At 45.4% G+C, this 18691-nt stretch overlaps 2 protein-coding genes across 4 annotated transcripts; one reads left to right on the top strand and one right to left on the bottom strand.

Moving 5' to 3' along the window:
- Nucleotides 1–369: 369 nt before the first annotated feature.
- Nucleotides 370–5936, top strand: spag16 (sperm associated antigen 16; the record flags this gene model as incomplete). Its single annotated transcript, XM_079289433.1, has 4 exons — nt 370–1317; nt 2453–2557; nt 2633–3294; nt 5585–5936. 4 exons carry the CDS (start codon nt 370–372, stop codon nt 5934–5936), a joined length of 2067 nt encoding a protein of 688 aa, XP_079145559.1.
- cUnh18orf54 (chromosome Un C18orf54 homolog) lies at nt 4094–14810 on the bottom strand. 3 transcript variants are annotated; one of them, XM_079289050.1, is made up of 15 exons: nt 14529–14810; nt 13676–13808; nt 13158–13314; nt 12903–13070; nt 12477–12627; nt 12293–12362; nt 11898–12081; nt 9860–9948; nt 9620–9725; nt 9242–9334; nt 7999–8089; nt 7847–7904; nt 7549–7707; nt 6489–6544; nt 4094–6152 (listed from the first exon to the last, which is right to left on the bottom strand). In XM_079289050.1, exons 2-15 carry the CDS (start codon nt 13805–13807, stop codon nt 6002–6004), a joined length of 1665 nt encoding a protein of 554 aa, XP_079145176.1. In that variant the 5' UTR covers nt 13808; nt 14529–14810; the 3' UTR covers nt 4094–6001. The 3 variants fall into 3 exon arrangements, with proteins under 3 accessions (XP_079145176.1, XP_079145177.1, XP_079145178.1); XM_079289051.1 differs by having other exon boundaries at nt 11898–12078; XM_079289052.1 differs by lacking the exon at nt 4094–6152 and adding an exon at nt 6173–6326.
- Between the last annotated feature and the right edge of the window lie 3881 nt (nt 14811–18691).

Here is an 18691-nt window from a genome sequence, read left to right as displayed (position 1 = left end):
ACTGCTACGACTGCTACTAATACTTCTACTACTAATAATACTTCTACTTCAAATACAACTTCTACTACTATTACTACAAATATCACTACTTCTGAAATTTGTTTCAGCTCCAGAAATTGTTCAAATATCGAAATGAAGGAGAAGAAGAGGTGCGACGGAAGAAATAGAAGAAGTTGAATAAAGATTCGAAGAACAATAGTTGGAATGCTTAACAGCATTCCAACAATTACAAGTAGATTAAAAAACTTAAAGCAGAAACAAACATTTAAAACAGCATATACACAGTATATATATATGTACACACACACACACATGAACAGATTTCAGATCAGATAATATCACTCACAATTGCGATTACATAGGGTTGCTATGGCAGCATGGGTAAACAACACAGTGAAGGCACGGCAACAGCTAAACGAAGAGCTCAGCGACACAGGAGAGAAAATGAAAGAAGGAGCAGACGAGGAGAAGCAGGAGGTTTCCTCAGAGGAGGCTCTCTCCGCTGCGTCCAAACAACACACCGTCCCCAAGATCCCGGAGGCGGTGGACGACTTCCTGAGGAACTTCCTCCGGAGGGCCGGTCTGAGCCGCACTCTGAACCTCTTTGAGGCAGAGTGGTACGGCTCGGCGCAGAAACTCCGGACTGAAGCTCCGAGGACGACGTGGACGGGCGTCTTCATGCCCGATGCTCTCACACACGGCCAGCTGCTCCGGAGTGAGCTGGAGACGGTCCGCGTGGAGACGGACCTGCTCCGACGGGACGTGCTGGTGGCAGGGGAGAGCCTGGTGAGGACGCAGAGGGAGAGGGACTTCCACCGGCTCCAGTACCAACGAGTCGCTGAGGAGAAGAACCGGCTCATCGAGGACTTCAAACAGCTGAAGGAACACCTGGAGTCCTACGAGCCGGCGCGGAGGCAGCTGGAGGACAAATATCAAGCAGCTCTTAGCCGAAAAACGCTCATCAGTTTGGAAAAGGACCGAGTTCAAAACACCACTAGACTGAATGAGGAGAAAGCCCACATCAAGAGAGAGAGCAGCATCAAGAGGAGCGACAGCGCCGATAAATCCCCAGCCAACAGCACCGTGACCAGACACCCAGAGGACACACACTTCCCTGTCGGCAGCAGGCTGCTGGACGCTCAGCGGGCTCAGGGGGCATTTGAAAAAAGGAAAAGTTCCTTCAGCCTGTCCTACTCCTTCAGGGCCCATACGCTTCCCATCAGCTGCATTGACCTCCATCCACGAAAACGGATCCTCGCCACCGCCAGTGATGACCGCAGCTGGAGGCTGTGGGAGCTGCTACCCGACGGAGAGAAGGTGAAAGGAAGAAGACATATAAGATGATATCACACGAGATGAGATAATATATGAGATGAGATACATATGAGACGAGTTTAGATGAGATAGAATCACTGTGATATGAGATATTAGATGAGTTTCCACAAGAGATGAGATAATATTGGATGGGATGACATTTGAGATGAGACAAGAAACCAAGATAAATCAAATTACTTTCATATAGTTTGTTCGACTTCATTCCCTGTTTTATTGATTATGAAATAATCTAATTTGAATATCTATTGTCTGTGTGTAGCATGGAGGGGTTTCAACTGCATTTCATTGTGCAATCCTGTACTGTATAATGACAAGACAATTTTATGAATAATGATGAGAATCAATGTTGAGAGATCTTTTAAAAAGCAAACCAAGAGATAAGATGAGACATAAGAGACAAAAATGTCCAATGAAATGTGATTTTACATCGGTGTCAAAATTTGCTGTGAAATGATTTGATATGGAACCTTTTTTAAACTAGGAATCATTCGTTGAGGTAAGACAATGAGATGAGATAATATACTAAAATGAGGTACGAGATGAGACAAAATATCTAATAAAATGATATACTCGACAATATGCTGTTAATGAGACAAGACAAACTGATTCAAAAACTAGAGAGCATTATTTATAAGGTGAGTCAGTTAAATTGAGAGCAGGCAATATACGACTTGAGATGACATGAGACAAGGACGGGATGAAATGTGATGAGATCAAACCAGCGGAGATACCAAATGAGATAAGATGAGATCTAAATCAGATAAATAATATCAAATTAGAAACGGCAGATGAGAGTAGATTTACTACGACATGGAATGGAAATGAGAAGGAATTAAGACAAGTTGAGATACTATGAGATGACAGGATGAGACACGGTGAGATACCTGAGACAAACCGAAGGATTAGATACTCTGATCGCTGACATCACAGGTGCTAAAAGAAACTGACCAACAAGAGAAGAAGCAGAATGACACGACAGGAAGACGTCACAATGAGACGCCGTGAAGTGAAACGATAAGATAATAAACGAAATGTCGTAAGATGAGAAAAAAGAGACGAGTCAATGAAATCCTATTGTGTGTTGGGCTGTGTACTGACATGTAATGTGTGTTGCCAGGTTGGTCAGATGGTGCTGACGGGCGAGGGTCACACGGATTGGCTGTCTGGCTGCAGCTTTCACCCTGATGGAGCAAAACTGGCAACGACCAGCGGAGACTCTACGGTATGATTATCTTAGTGTACAGGTCAAAGGTTAAAGGTCAACACGACATCATTGTAGTTCCCCCCCCCCCTGCAGGTGCGGCTCTGGGATTTCTCCCGTGGGTGCTGCGTGTTGTCGCTGCCCGGTCACGGCCAGCCCACATGGGGCTGCTCCTTCCACTCCTGCGGTCACTTCCTGGCCTCCTGCTCCGCCGACCGAACCGCCAAGCTGTGGGACCTGAACAGCCAGCGCTGCCGGCTCACGCTGCGGCGCCACGCGGCCTCCGTCAACAGCGTCTGCTTCCTGCCCTCCTCCGACCTGCTCCTCACGTGCTCGGCTGACAAAAGCCTCGCCACGTGGGACGCCAGACTGGGCGTCTGCACCGCCGACTTCCATGGACACCAGCACCCCTGCAACCACGCCGCCTTCAGCCCGGCGGGTGACGTCGTGGCCTCCTGCGACACACGAGGTGTCGTCAACCTGTGGGACATCAGGAAACCCGCGTTGGCGAGGGCGACGGTCGACGGCGGGCCGATGGCCGCCAACCAGGTGGCGTTCAGCCCGTCGGGGAAGACGCTGGCCGTGGCCAGCACCGACGGTCTGGTCAGGGTGGTGGAGGTGGATAGCGGCGTGGCGAGCAGCCTGTCGGGACACGGCGATGGCGTGCAGAGCGTGACGTTCGACCACGAGGGGGTGACGGTGATGTCAGCGGGAAGCGACGGGGTGATTATCGTTTGGGCGGGAAGAGAAAACCTGAAGTGAAACCAGCTGATGATGGTCAGAGTTCACCTGAAGTGTTTGTTTTCTTGTGGGGACGTAAATGTTTGACACTAACCCAAGTTTCAGAATTCATAGCAACATGTTTGACAGTTTACGTTGAGAAACAAACGTTTAAAATAAAACTGTACCATGAAAACCTGTGAACAATAGAAGCAAAGATTCCTGAAGGTTAAAGGTTGTCTTCACACAAGCAGCAGTTTAAGATCTTTGACCTTATTATAATTTAAACTAGGAACTATTTTATCAAAGAATAAACAAGATGATGAATCAGATTATGAATCTTTTTTACTCGTATTGAGGTTTGATACCCAGCTCCTGTCGAGATAACGCCTTTTCTAATGATCACAGATTTCTGTTGGATCTTGACTTCTGAGGAAATTCATAACAATTAAAACATCTTTTTGGCACCATACCATGTTTATTACTAATATAACATGTCAACCATGTGGACTCACACACAGAATTTAGCAAAAATGAATTACACACTACCACACCACTAATTCTGTCTACACACAACTTTCAACATGCTTCAATGAGGTTTGATGAATATATATTTGTCGGCTTGGAATGTTTTTAAAAGATATCGGGTTTAAGGATTTTTATTATATATATATTATATATAATATATATATATATATTATATATAATATATATATATATATATATATATATTATATTTTTTTATTTAAGGAAAGCTGTGAAAGAGGAATGCTCCTCATAAAAATGACTTGACACCATGACGGAAATAAACCAAGAAATGTTTTAATGTGAACCGTTTGAGGACAAACCGTCTCAGACAGACCAGCTGGAGACATTACAGGAATAAAAGCACAGATCTGTCACAAAACATACATGTTTTCATGCTCAGGTCACCTGTCTGCCTACCTGAACGCTGATTTGGCACTTTAATGGTTCGGACTGTGAAGCAAGACAGAAAACACTGACAGTGTGCCTTCTGAAAGAGAAAGTGATAAAAAGACTAATCAATGAACTGACTTGCTGTTTCCCGTCCAAACCATACAGGGTAAGTTCATTACCTGGTCGAGGTTCATCCTGAGTTCACGTTAGTTACCAAATCACAGTGTTTCTGTTGCGTTCAATCATATGGGATGGATGGTAGAGATGGAAAGATTCCGTGTTCACGGCCTGTTTTTCAGGCTCATCTGTATTAATAAGCTCCACACTGGACATATATAAGCTTTTCCCACTCGGAATAACAAATAAACGACAGCTTTTAAAACTGAGAAGGTGGTAACTCCCACACAATGATCGCAGCTTGATTTGTATCGTAGTGGCCATTTAGGACATCTCAGACTCAGCTCTCCATTGTTGCACTTTCATCACGTTAAGACTGGACCGAAGGCTCAAAGCTCCAGTTGGTAACTTTTTGCAAATATAATAAAAAGTTCTAGAACTGTTAATATATTTTTTAGAGAATCATTGCTTGTGAATTTCAAACAAACTAGGCAGCGCGGATCAAATATAAATATAAACACGTCTTAACCCATTTCTTCATTGAGCTAAACCGGCTCATTACATCAGTGTGACATGAAGAACTTTGCCTAAATTAATAACGGCGTACTAACACAAGTTTCCTCATTTAACGTTAGATCACAACATCCTTGTTGAGGTTCAGCATCGGACATTTAACATGTGATGTTTTAGGTTTCAGCCTGGGAATATTTTAAAACTTTAGCGGGTAACATTTATCATTCTAATAAGGCCACTAATGTGTAGCTAACATGCTGAGGTTACACTTGTAAGATTTAGCGTTTAGCATGAAAACATGCTAACATAAACGAGTCACATTTGGCATTACAATGTAGAAATGCTGATGTTAGCATATTAATATGGCTACAGTTACAGTTGACATGTTAACATTAGTATTTTAACATGTTTCGCAAGTTAGCTAGGTTTACTATATTGCATGTCTGGTTGACAGCATGCTAACACATTGTGACACTGTTTTCTCCAGAGTCTTGCTGCTAGCCTGGCTACAAATAGATTCATTTATCATTTAAATTAAACTGTCAGTGCAGTAACAAACCACGAGACATTATATCCCTCATTCATATTGGCACATTTACATATTAAGTTGACACTTTCAGTGTCTCAGCAGCTGAACAGATGCTTGCAATAACTAAAAAGATGCTAATATTTGTGTCCGTCTTGTCATTTCTTCTCTTACATCGAATGTCCTCAACATTGCAGAGCTTCATTCTCATCCAGAATTTAATGAGCAGCAGTGAGATTTTTGTTTCCAAATAGAAATGTAAAAAAGAGAGGACAGGACACGGTGCCGCGAGGACAGGACACGGTGACGAGAGGACAGGACACGGTGACGAGAGGACAGGACACGGTGACGAGAGGACAGGACACGGTGACGAGAGGACAGGACACGGTGACGCGAGGACAGGACACGGTGCCGCGAGGACAGGACACGGTGCCGAGAGGACAGGACACGGTGACGAGAGGACAGGACACGGTGACGAGAGGACAGGACACGGTGACGAGAGGACAGGACACGGTGACGAGAGGACAGGACACGGTGACGAGAGGACAGGACACGGTGCCGCGTGGACAGGACAGGACACGGTGCCGTGAGGACAGGACACGGTGACATGAGGACCGATGGATGGAGACACTGACAGGAAGTCTCTTGCTCTGGTGAACAGGCCGGTAGCTTCAGGAGGGTTTCTGCTGACTACAGATGAGTCCGTCAGCAGAGGAAGAAGAGTAGCGTCCTTCATCTTCGTCCCTCTCCCCCTCGTCCTCCGGGTGTTTCTCTCTGGGTTCTTCCACCAGCACCTTCAGACGGCTCAGGTGATGCATCGCTCTGAGGAGGGAAACATTCGTCAAAAATATTGCTCTCAACTCACAACTCTGTGTGTGTGTGTGTGTGTGTGTGTGTGTGGACACTTCAGGTACAAACTACTTCATCTTCAGGAGCGCACAGAGCAGCATCTGGACGGCATACAGCACAGAACCACAGAGTTCTCTTGTAGCTCATCTTCAAAGAAGCCAAGCATTTTGGATTTCATAACTAAATAATTAGCTGTGACGACTGAGGCTGTATAAAATGTGGTGGCAATCCCTTTAAAAGACGTTTCACAGGATGAGGACAACAGCACAGTAAGTCACATGATGATCCTGATGCGTTAGTGTCAGTTACCTCTGTAGCGACGGTCCACCAGGAAATCTCTCCAGCTCCCCGTCACCTTCAGGCCTCTGGAACACAAACAACTCCATGTGACCTGAACCATCGTCTACATACAGCACACAACAGCACAAGGTGACCAGGTCCGTTTACTGTCACTCTACAACACACGGTTGACAACCAAATGTGAGTTACAGTGGTACACAAGCAGGAAATACAACCAAACAACTAAATATATTTCTTCATGAGTACAGAGGATGAGTTAACAGCCAGAGGAAAGAAGCTGTTCTGGAGTCTGCTGGTTGATCAGCTGATACTTCTGTATCTCTCTGCAGACAGCAGCAGGTGAACAGGTTGTGTCTGGGTGGGTTTGTCATTTAATATCCTTTGAGCTCTTCTCAGGTTCCTCTTCTCACCAATATCACTGATGCTCAGTAGACCAGTGATGTTCCTGGTGGTTTCTATCACCTGCTGTAGAGCCTCCTGTCCTGGAACATCACATGTTAGTTTGTAATGTCTCCAGTCAGGAAGCTTTCTATTGTTCCTTTGTAAAAGTTTAAAATAACTTGGCACAGGAATTTAGCCTTCTTAAGAAGAAACACAGCTGTTTATCAGCTTTCTTCACCAGGATGGAGATGTGTGAGGACCTTGTCAGCTTGTCAGCCAATAGTTCCCAGTGTTATTGAAATGCTCATCCCTCAGCTGAGTGGAGGGCTGTGGAGATGCATCCTCTGTGGATCGGTTGGCTCTGTACGAGTTAGGTTTGTTCCAGACATGCCCAGATCGATAGGCCACCGAAGGTTTTCAAGAACAATATGCGATCAGGATTAATGCTTTCTAGTTTGCGGGGGAAGGGGTGTGGTGAATAAGCGTAATATCTCACTACCACTGGACTCCTAATACCATAGAAAGCAGTCAAACAGACCTATAATACTGCTGAACCAGCTGCTATAACGAAACAAAGAAGGTGTTAGCTGAGTATCCGCCAACATGGTGGGAAAAAACAATGATTGGGGGCATCCCTCCTGTTTCCTCAAAACACAGCCGAATGTTGAGTCCGGAGGTGTGTTCATACCTGCTTCACTGGAGCCTCCTCCGGCTCAGCTACCCGTGCATGTTGTTGTCGCTGAAGCTCCGCCTCCACCGCCTGCAGTCTGAACAGCATCTGTTTCAGAGCCTCCACTGGACCAGGCTGCTTAAAGATGCTGTTACCGTGGAGACCGGAGACCCGAGCCTGGGGGACACAGAAGGGGGGGGGGTCATTTGGAGTTGCACGTGTCATAGGAACCATGTGTATGGAGTAGAGAGAGTGGGACTGGTTGTGCAGTGGATCATTAAACAGGTAAGGAGTGGACCAGGACACAGACTCCTACCTGAGCTCCTCGATGGGGCGGAGCCTCTGTGATGCTCCCTGATGCTGCCGCTGAGTCCCTGCAGGTACAACATACAATCCTGTATCATTCAGTGTGTGGTTCAGTCACGGTGCAGCAGAGCTAAGGATAAAGGGAGTGTGAGCAACTCTTACCAAGCGAAGGGACGACGGTGAGAAGAACAGCGCAGCAGCTCCTCTGTGTTCACTGGACTGACTGCTTCTTCCACACAATCAGTAGGACTGACTACAACAACAACAGTTATTCAATGAGAAAAGGCAGCATCGTGTGGACTAGATATGTGATCAGCCTTTTTGATGCAGTGATGGTGACAGGAGATAAAGATTTCTCTGTGCGGATCACAACAATAGTCACATCAAGACACAACAGACATCCGTTCGTGCATCCTGCCCTCAGCTGCTTCACAGTGATGCACTGTTTACATTCTTTCATTCGCTGTAATCCTGAGTGGAAATGTTTTTTTGTGGAGATGGCTTTCCATAGCTAGATTTGTGCGACTAATTGATAAGATCACAGACTTTCTTCAACCGGCCCCATGCCGTCAACAACCCCGACGAGCATCACAAACGTGTAGGAGCAAACACAAGCAGCTCAAACTGGCCAATCACAGCCTTCTGCTATCTCCGTGCGGTATCAGCTGACGCCCCAGTGTTTGAGCCACATTTAACAGCAGCAAAGCTTCTGCTTACAAACTCTCACACAACTCCTGCAGTATAGTCAGAGTCTCTGACCTGGAGTTTGTGAAAAGGATGTTTTGATGTAGTTCTGCTGGATTTAAACGCAGCCCCCATTGACGTAAATCCATCAAGACTTTTCTCCATTAACCGTGGCAGCGTGAGAGAAAAACTACATTTCTACAAGAACACACACAGGGTGAGTAACTGATGTACAAATGGCCATTTTGGCAGTGACGTATTCCTTTAGTGCAGAGCTGTAAATCAAGCTTCGGGGGTGTTCTTTCCTGTACAACAGCAACACACAAATGTGGGGACTTTTGTTGCACGTCTCTCTTCATGGTTTCTCTTTGTATATAGTAGAATGGTTCCCGTCTAATAAAAGGGAAATGGCAAACAAATATATTAATAAAACTAGTGAAAGTGCTCAATATGCTGGTCCTGAACTGTGTTAATTGTTTTGCTTCACAGAGAACCAGTCGATTGAGAGCAGTGAGCAGCAGTGAACATGTTAATGCTGCAAAGAGACACATCAGGTTGATCAGAGATTAAGAGAAAAACATTTCTGTTCCTGAGGATTGATGTCGTTTCCCGTGGCAACACTGTTGTCATGCTAATTTCTTCAGTTATAAATCGGAAACTGGTTTAAATATGTATTAGCATTAGCATCGCTGCTTTCAACAGGAGGAGAAACTGGTCTGACCTGGATCTGCAGGACCGTCTGCTTCTCCAGAGCTGTGAGACAGGCTGTTCAACACCTGGTCAGCCTTCTGGATCAGAGACTCCATCCTGTTGTCTGGCAGGAGGAAACACACATTGCTTTAGAACAGTGCTTCTTAAAAGGGGGTACTAGTACCCAAAAGTGTACTGGGGAGTACTGCAGGGGGATGACAGAGTTTGTTTTACAAATTTGAATTGAAAAAGATATCAGTCATGCGTTTGATAAACCCATGTTATATAAAATGTTTCTATTTATTTCGTAAACGGTCAACATTTGTTTCGGTGGTACAATATTGAATAAAAGACTGAGAACCACACGTCTAACACACCTGAGATAGTTTTACATCAAGAAGCTTCTCACCTCTGAACAGAGTCTCCATGACGTCAGAGCTGTGTCTCTCTGCGGCGAGGACAGAAATCTGTTCAGCAAACTGAAGCCTGAGGTCTCTGAGAGTCCGCTGGTCAACCTGATCTCACACACACACACACACACACACACACACAACTGGGTATGGACCAGTCTGCCATCCTTTTTCCAGTCAGATACAGTTCATCAGACAGCGTGAGCTGCTGATGGTATGGACAGATGCGTCTCTCTCACCTGATCAGGTGTCTGGTCGGGATCATCAACCTCCAGCTCTGCCACCCAGGACGGAGCCTTGTTTCTGGGAGCTGCAGGCGGAAGAACAGCTGGAAGAGCAACAGCAGAGAAGCATGAGGATTATGTGATGCTAAAGATCCCACATCAGACATCATTTCTACATGGTGTTTATCTGAATATTAAGATTATTGTCTTGGTAATTATGAGAGAAGTGAAAGAATCTGCCATTTTTCTGAATTAACGAAATACTTTAAAATCCAGATTCCATTTACCTGAGAGCCGAATTTCATGGAAGCAAACACGTCCCACATGTTTAGTTAAAAATAACTTTTCTCGTTAATATAGTTTTTCATAAAAGGGATCCATTGTGTTTCCTGAATATTCATTATGCATTTATTTTAAATTCGATCCATTGTTATTCCACAGCAGGCCAGAGCCGCTTCTCAGTTCTAGTCCACATTGGGGCTCTTGATAGCTACACAAATGATAGAGCGGTTCGGCTGCATAGCTCACATACCATCAACACTGTGTTTCACGTTAGAAAATAAAAGTCTAAGTTTACATGTTCACCTGTCATCACTGCTGTCATTTTGTTTTCCATTAAATGATATCTACTGTTCCCACATTTAAACCACTGTTAAGATATTAGACACCACCAGTGAATGTGGGCAGACCTCAAGGTGTTGTGAGCCACTACCCAGCAGCAGAGAGCCCCTCAGAGGTACCTGAGCACTTTGATAGCTGGTGGTGTAATTAAAATGCTATTCGGCTGAACAGGAAGAATCGAACGACAGCATTTTTCTGTTTAAAGTGATACATTGTTTGTTTAAATTGAGATGAGGTAATAGCTCAAAGGATTACAATAAAAGATTGATCGTTAATCTAACAAAAATGACTAAAGAGAAAATAGAGTGTCGTGTGTTCTCAGAGTTGTGTTGCTGCCACCTGCTGGACACACACAGTGTCCTGTAGGAGGGTTCAAATGTGTGGTCCACAGCTCAACTTCTTCTTCCTCCTAACACAACAGCTGGTCCATAACCTCTCAAATGGAAGTACAAGAGACTTTCAGTGATCATAAGCCTATGAAGAGGAAACCTCATTCAATCCCTTAAAAAGCAGCTTTAGCTGCAGAAACAATTTCAAGATACGCGAGTTCTGAAATGAATAATTTAATTCAAAGCTTTAGTAATCAAATTATTAAATTCCCTTTTTTTTTTTAGATTAAACTCCTGATATTCTGTGTCCATTGGTCTTTTAAACAGTTAGAATCTTTGCATTGACGTTTTGCACACAGAATCTCAAAATACATTTGGATTGGTTGTTTTTTAGTGTTTTGTATATTCTACCATGTATAAATATAGCTATTTCTTGCGCTAACTAAAGTGTGCTAATTACACTGACTCATCACAGTGATTCCACAACAACCTGCATGTTCTCATCCAAAGTCATAAATACATGAACAGACATTAAAGCGAGCCATTTGTATCCAACAATAACTTCATGTCTGTGGTTCAAAGTAACACGTCTCGGTCATGATGGATTGGATTCTTGTGATTCTTTGCATTACTGTGTTCTGGACATGAAGTATGTACAGAACACATTGTTGTACATTTTGTTTCAAACTGTTATCTTCCTTTTGTATATTGTGCACCTGACATTCCTCGTATGGGATAATAGAATGACCGGACTGAACTGATGATGCAGCTAACTGTACAGTTCCAGATTGATTTTTTTAATCAGCTTTGAAAAAACAAAATCCAGACTCATATCAACATCCTAATCTGGAGAAAAAGGTTCTTCTAAGGACAAATAACGGGACCAGCCCACACAAAGTGGGGACACACTACTTTATGTGCGCTAAACAGACATATTTGGCAAAAAGCAGCTCTACCATTTGGGTTTTGAAACTCTCTCTTTAGACTAAGCAGTGATTGTGTAGTGCAGAGTGTGTTCAGTAACACCAGGGACTTGCGATGTGTGTTATGTGTACTGAGCCGTGGACTCTGGAGGTGTTGGTGCCGTGCAGGCGGTGCTGTACCGGGGTCATCCCACAGCTCTGACTCTGTGGGCGGAGGCGTCTCACTGAGGTCACAGCGTTGGACCCAGGCGGGGTACTTTAGGTCCGGCACGCTGGTGATCCCAGAGCAGTCCATGTCAGGCCTGTTACTGGTGAACCAGCGAGGGAGGTGGAGGGACGGAGACGCTGCTCTGTGTGCAGACTGCTGCAGACAGAAACAGGGAACAAAGACATTCACTACAGTCCTACTCGGAATCTAATCCAAAAGCACAAATAAAAATGTGAATGATGAACAAGGAGAGGCACTAATGACTGCTGGTGATAGTAGTTCTCCTGAATAGCTATGTTGAATACACTTATTGTAAGTCGCTTTGGATAAAAGCGTCTGCTAAATGACTGTAGTGTAGTGTAGTCACCCTATGGCAGCTGGCTGAGGAGACGTCCACATGTGGAGTCAACACGGCTGCCCCTGGTCTCTCTCTGTACCTGGAGAGAGGAAAGTAAAGAAAGGTCAGATGTGAGGTTGACCTTTGACAGGACAGAACAGATATCTTTCAGCAAACATCCCAAATGAGATGGATTAGTGGCAGCAGCTTGAACCTGGAGCTCCTGGGCATCCTGGTTGGATGAAGGTGGTGGTGGTGGTTCAGCTGGGGGGCGCCATGGCTGCTGCTGAGTCTGTCCCAGGTTCTGTGTGCTGGTCTGGAGGAGGAAAAGGGGGGCTCTGAGGGTCCAGACTGGGACAGGAAACCTGGATCAGCAGACGAGACGTGTCAGAAGAACCGAGACACGCAGACAGACACAAAAACTGCAACTCATCAATTTATTCTATCAACCCATTTACCATTTAACTAAACAATATCTGAAATACAGACAAATGCATCACCCCAGAACGAGGCATTTGAAGACATTTGATGAAGCTGTGGGCGATGCCTTTATACCTCAACTCCGCCCACACCAGCAGTTCCTTTAAAGTTTAAAGGAACTGCTGGTGTGGGCGGAGTTGAGGGTGATGCGTTTAGAGACCTTGGATGAAGGCGGAGGTGTGAGTGACGGGCATCGAGCCGTCGTAAGGGATGGACAGCAGCTCGTCCGTCGTCATGGAGAGTCTGTCTCGGTTGCCGCGGTGATGGAGAGAGCTGACGGGGAGGTTCAGGAAGTCCAGCTCCCTGTCGGTCAAACGCTCCCTGAGAACTATGAGACCAAAAACAAACACATAAAGACAACTGATACAAACGGTCCTGAAACAAACGCGTTTCCCTGATGAACGTGGTGACCTACCATCTTTGTTTCTGAGCACCCTCACTCCGGGTCTGCCCGGTGTGGAGGGCAAACTGTGAGGCAGAAGAAGCCTTCCGGTCAACGACGCGCTGTCCTGCCGACTCCTCTCAAAGTCTGTGATGTAGGCATCCAACGCCGCTGAGGCCGAGTAATAGTTCTGCAATCAATAAGCATGAGTGATGGATTTTAGTAAGCCCAGCCACAGGAAAATCTCTTCAGCAAACAGCTTGTCTTGAGTTTTATTGCAAACATCAGTGAGACTATTGACGGGCTTTTAATTTCAAGCACTGAGATCATTCAGAAATGAACAGACATTTAACGGTAACACCCTCCTTTGAGCTTTGAAATGCTAATTTTCTGTATTTAAAACCCTGTGCAGAACATCCATCTAGAATCTATTGTTTGAACTCTGAGGAATTAACCTCTAAGTTGGCTCAGTTAACAGGACAGGGGATACAGACGGGCAGACTTCCTCCACAGTGCCTCATTACTATTGTAACAGTAGAAGCAGAGCGAACCTGGTCTCTGTATCTGAAGGTGGTGTTGTGTTCAGGAGCCAGCAGGCTGCTCCTCAGGTGACCTGAGCTGGACAGCAGGGAGGTCACCGTGGACTCAGGAGACAGACAGTCCACCAAGCCGCTGGCCTCCATGCTGACAAAAATAACAAAAGCACATTCTGATGTTGTAAATCATCAAATCACAAAGAAAAGAAGACGCGGTGATGCTGGAGAGGAATGTTCAAGATGGTGTGTTTGAAATCAAAATCCATGGGTGGCTGTAAATATCCCTTATCCCCACAAGCAGCCCTTAGAATAAAACTACAGAGCAGTAATCCTATCAATAGGTCGATGGGGTCACAACTTCCGGAGAATAGAAACTCAGAATAGAGTCGGTGTGTTGTCAAGTCACTGTGGTCCGAAAGCTCGTCTTGCCATAAAAAAAAAGTTGACAGCCTCGAGCTCATATTGTTTTAGTATTAGAAAAACTGGCGGACGTTAGCTTGCTAACTTGGCTTTAGCCTAGCAAACAGCTCACGATAGCTAACAGTTAGCTGAACAACATGCAAAACACAAACACACATTACATCCATAAAACAGTAGGGGTGTTACGTCACGGTGGGTCAGTGCTACTAAACGACTCTACAGTGTGTGTTGCCTTAGCTAACGTGACAGACTCTCAAAGTTAATGTTGGGTAGTTAGTTAGGTTAACTAACGTTAACTAGTGTTAGTGGAACTCACAAATGGCCATCCACATAGCATTTATATACATCTGACATTACAATTAAACTTAGCAGCACTTAAACATGAATACGAATCTAAACGGTGTAATTAAATCCATGCTTCTGCATAAAAGGAACATATTACACTTACATCTTAACTCCAAAATAGTTCCCTTGTATTTCGTGTCCAGACCTTTGCGTACAGTGACCGATGTTGACAACTTAAGATTTCAAGGCTCGCGGGTAAAGCTAACTCAGTTAGCTTGGCTGGTCTGGAATCAGTTTAGTTCCGATGGCTTCCGCCCAAGGAAGTTACGACCAAACACCGTAAAAAAAAGCTGGCAATTAACTCTATTCATAGTCATCAGCGGAGACACCCACGGCTGGTACAGCAAGCATTCACGTTACATGTTACTGTCTTTCGGAGACCTTCGGAAACTTTCGAAGCATCCAGAGCTCAACTTTACCAACCCGGCTGCTGCTGTACACTGACGCTACCGCCCCCTATAGGTTGGAGCTAGCTTTAGTCTGTTCACGAGTGGAAGCGACGGTCCTGAATTAAAGGAATTAAAGGATGCACACTCCCGGATCAGGACCATAATATAATTAATGTTAGGTCCAGAGCTTTTTAAACTGTCAATAGATCCATGGGCTGTAGTCTACTATGCCATTGACACCCCCACCCTTTTCTTGTGGCCTGTGTATGTATATAGAGTCACTTACTTACATAACGTATATTTATATAACTATTGAGCACTGCTTTTCTATATGAACTCCAAACAATAATTTAGTACTTATTTTTTAGTACAAGTAAGTTAGTTATTGTGTAGTGTGGTTTATTTTTCTTGAGAACAACTTTGAATACTTTTACTTGTCATGGAGGACTTTTACACTGTTTCTCCGTTTAGCTTATGTAAGAAAAGGCGTTCCTCTTCAACTGTAAATCAAAACACAGGACAGCTGGGACACAGAGTTATTTCCCAGAACCTGTGAAAACATGGTGACACGACATATTGTTTTCCAAGTGTTCATCTTCTTATTTTTTGAGGTTTGGCAGCTTGCATCATCAATGTTGCATTACTGCCTCCTAGTTATGTTCTACTTCACAGTCCTTTTTTAAAGTTGTGTAATAAGTCCAGTAGCCACTCTTACACTGATTTCTACATGCCGTGTTTCAGGCTATATTGGCTATTTTCTGCGTGTTATGCTCCTGACACAGTGACCTGTGGGATGTTAAATGTAACATTTTGGTCGCTTAAAAATGTCTTATTAGGCATTGGGTTGTTCTTAGCTCCACCCTGTCGTGTCCCTTCCGTTTGCAAAAAAAACAACAAAGATGGCGAACTCTTGGCGAAGACTTCAAAACCAATGAGTGACGTCACATTGACACTTCTTATGGGCAGTCGATGACTCTACGTCAGGGGTGTCAAACATACGGCCCGCGGGCCGGACCCGGCCCACCACGTCATTTTATGTGGCCCACGAATCCGCCAGCAAAAATTTAAAGTTAGATGTGAAAATAAAAATATCCCCATGGTCGAAATTATGAGATAGAAAGTCGAAGTGATGAGATGGCATGTTGTCTGTGTGCCGACATTAAAACTATCACAACAGGTGGACAGGAGATGCAACAACCCATAAAGAGGATTTCCAACAAGTTTCTCAACATGCGTACTTCTCTGTACTGAAACGTCATCAGTCTCAGCCCAAGTACTGTTCCAATTCAAAGTTCACATCGAGCCAAGCACGGCCCTAATGCCCGGATGTGGCTCGCTCTGCCCATTTTACCCGGGATGCATCGGAGGTGACTTGTCTGTACTTGGGACAGCCAAATATCCCAGAATGCATTTTGCACCAGCAACAGGAAACAATGGCGGAGGAGAAATCACACAACTGGAAGTACGTGTTGTGGAAGTCACAGATATCCCGGGAAACTAAACTAACTATGTTAGGAGTACCGTAGTTACATTTACACCGTCTTACATTTACAACCGGCCCTTTGAGGGCGACCGTGATGCTGATGTGGCCCCAGAGTGAAAATGAGTTTGACACCCCTGCTCTACGTCCTCAATCTGTTTTTCTGTGCTGCCTCTGCACACCAGACTTTTTCCTTCCCTGTTATCTGGTCCACCTCCACCTCTCATCTTTACACTTCACAGTCCTCAATAAGCAACACTGTGATATGTGATTTGCATACCACAGCTACATTGCACAAATGCATTGCAATTAAAAATCCTTCAGGATTTTCTATGTATACTCTCTAACCCTGTATTTCACCAATCCAAAAATGTATAGCTCCTTTGGGAGAACCTCTGCCCCCCCCACCATTACTACTTTAACTAGACATGCCGTCTCTGCACTTCAGTGTAACAAGCAAGTTTTCATCCCCAAACTCTCATAAATATCACTTCTCCAACTTGCCATCTCATGATTTTTTGTCAGTTTTAGCGGAACCACTTTCCTCTCTCCATAATTGTTACCACTACATCGGGCAATCTTTCCCCTCACTCTCTGTACCACCATCGCGAACTGCGTTCTTTTCTTTTTCTTGGCTACTTGTCCTGATGGATCTACTCCCTCTCACAACCTCTTCCGGCTCCCTCTCCCTCCTTGTATCACTACAGTTTCCCTCCTCTCATCACCACAGTTTCCCTCCTCTCATCACCACAGTTTCCCTCCTCTCATCACCACAGTTTCCCTCCTCTCATCATCACAGTTTCCCTCCTCTCATCATCACAGTTTCCCTCCTCTCATCACTACAGTTTCCCTCCTCTCATCACCACAGTTTCCCTCCTCTCATCACTACAGTTTCCCTCCTCTCATCGCCACAGTTTCCCTCCTCTCATCGCCACAGTTTCCCTCCTCTCATCACCACAGTTTCCCTCCTCTCATCACCACAGTTTCCCTCCTCTCATCACTACAGTTTCCCTCCTCTCATCGCCACAGTTTCCCTCCTCTCATCGCTACAGTTTCCCTCCTCTCATCACCACAGTCTCCCTCCTCTCATCATCACAGTTTCCCTCCTCTCATCACCACAGTCTCCCTCCTCTCATCATCACAGTTTCCCTCCTCTCATCACTACAGTTTCCCTCCTCTCATCGCCACAGTTTCCCTCCTCTCATCGCCACAGTTTCCCTCCTCTCATCATCACATTCTCCCTCCTCTCATCATCACAGTTTCCCTCCTCTCATCACCACAGTCTCCCTCCTCTCATCATCACAGTTTCCCTCCTCTCATCACTACAGTTTCCCTCCTCTCATCACCACAGTCTCCCTCCTCTCATCACCACAGTTTCCCTCCTCTCATCAGCACAGTTTCCCTCCTCTCATCGCTACAGTTTCCCTCCTCTCATCGCCACAGTTTCCCTCCTCTCATCGCCACAGTTTCCCTCCTCTCATCATCACAGTCTCCCTCCTCTCATCATCACAGTTTCCCTCCTCTCATCACCACAGTTTCCCTCCTCTCATCGCTACAGTTTCCCTCCTCTCATCGCCACAGTTTCCCTCCTCTCATCACCACAGTCTCCCTCCTCTCATCACCACAGTTTCCCTCCTCTCATCACCACAGTTTCCCTCCTCTCATCACCACAGTTTCCCTCCTCTCATCGCTACAGTTTCCCTCCTCTCATCACCACAGTTTCCCTCCTCTCATCACCACAGTCTCCCTCCTCTCATCACCACAGTCTCCCTCCTCTCATCATCACAGTTTCCCTCCTCTCATCACCACAGTTTCCCTCCTCTCATCACCACAGTCTCCCTCCTCTCATCACCACAGTTTCCCTCCTCTCATCACCACAGTCTCCCTCCTCTCATCACCACAGTTTCCCTCCTCTCATCATCACAGTCTCCCTCCTCTCATCATCACAGTTTCCCTCCTCTCATCACCACAGTTTCCCTCCTCTCATCACCACAGTCTCCCTCCTCTCATCACCACAGTTTCCCTCCTCTCATCATCACAGTCTCCCTCCTCTCATCATCACAGTTTCCCTCCTCTCATCACTATAGTTTCCCTCCTCTCATCACCACAGTTTCCCTCCTCTCATCACCACAGTCTCCCTCCTCTCATCACCACAGTTTCCCTCCTCTCATCATCACAGTCTCCCTCCTCTCATCATCACAGTTTCCCTCCTCTCATCACCACAGTTTCCCTCCTCTCATCACCACAGTTTCCCTCCTCTCATCACCACAGTCTCCCTCCTCTCATCACCACAGTTTCCCTCCTCTCATCACCACAGTTTCCCTCCTCTCATCATCACAGTCTCCCTCCTCTCATCATCACAGTTTCCCTCCTCTCATCACTACAGTTTCCCTCCTC

This window comes from Melanostigma gelatinosum, assembly GCF_949748355.1.
Source record: "Melanostigma gelatinosum genome assembly, chromosome: 18".
Lineage (NCBI taxonomy): Eukaryota > Metazoa > Chordata > Actinopteri > Perciformes > Zoarcidae > Melanostigma > Melanostigma gelatinosum.
The sequence above is the reverse complement of the archived record's forward strand: the minus strand, read 5'-3'. Positions and strand labels throughout refer to the sequence as shown.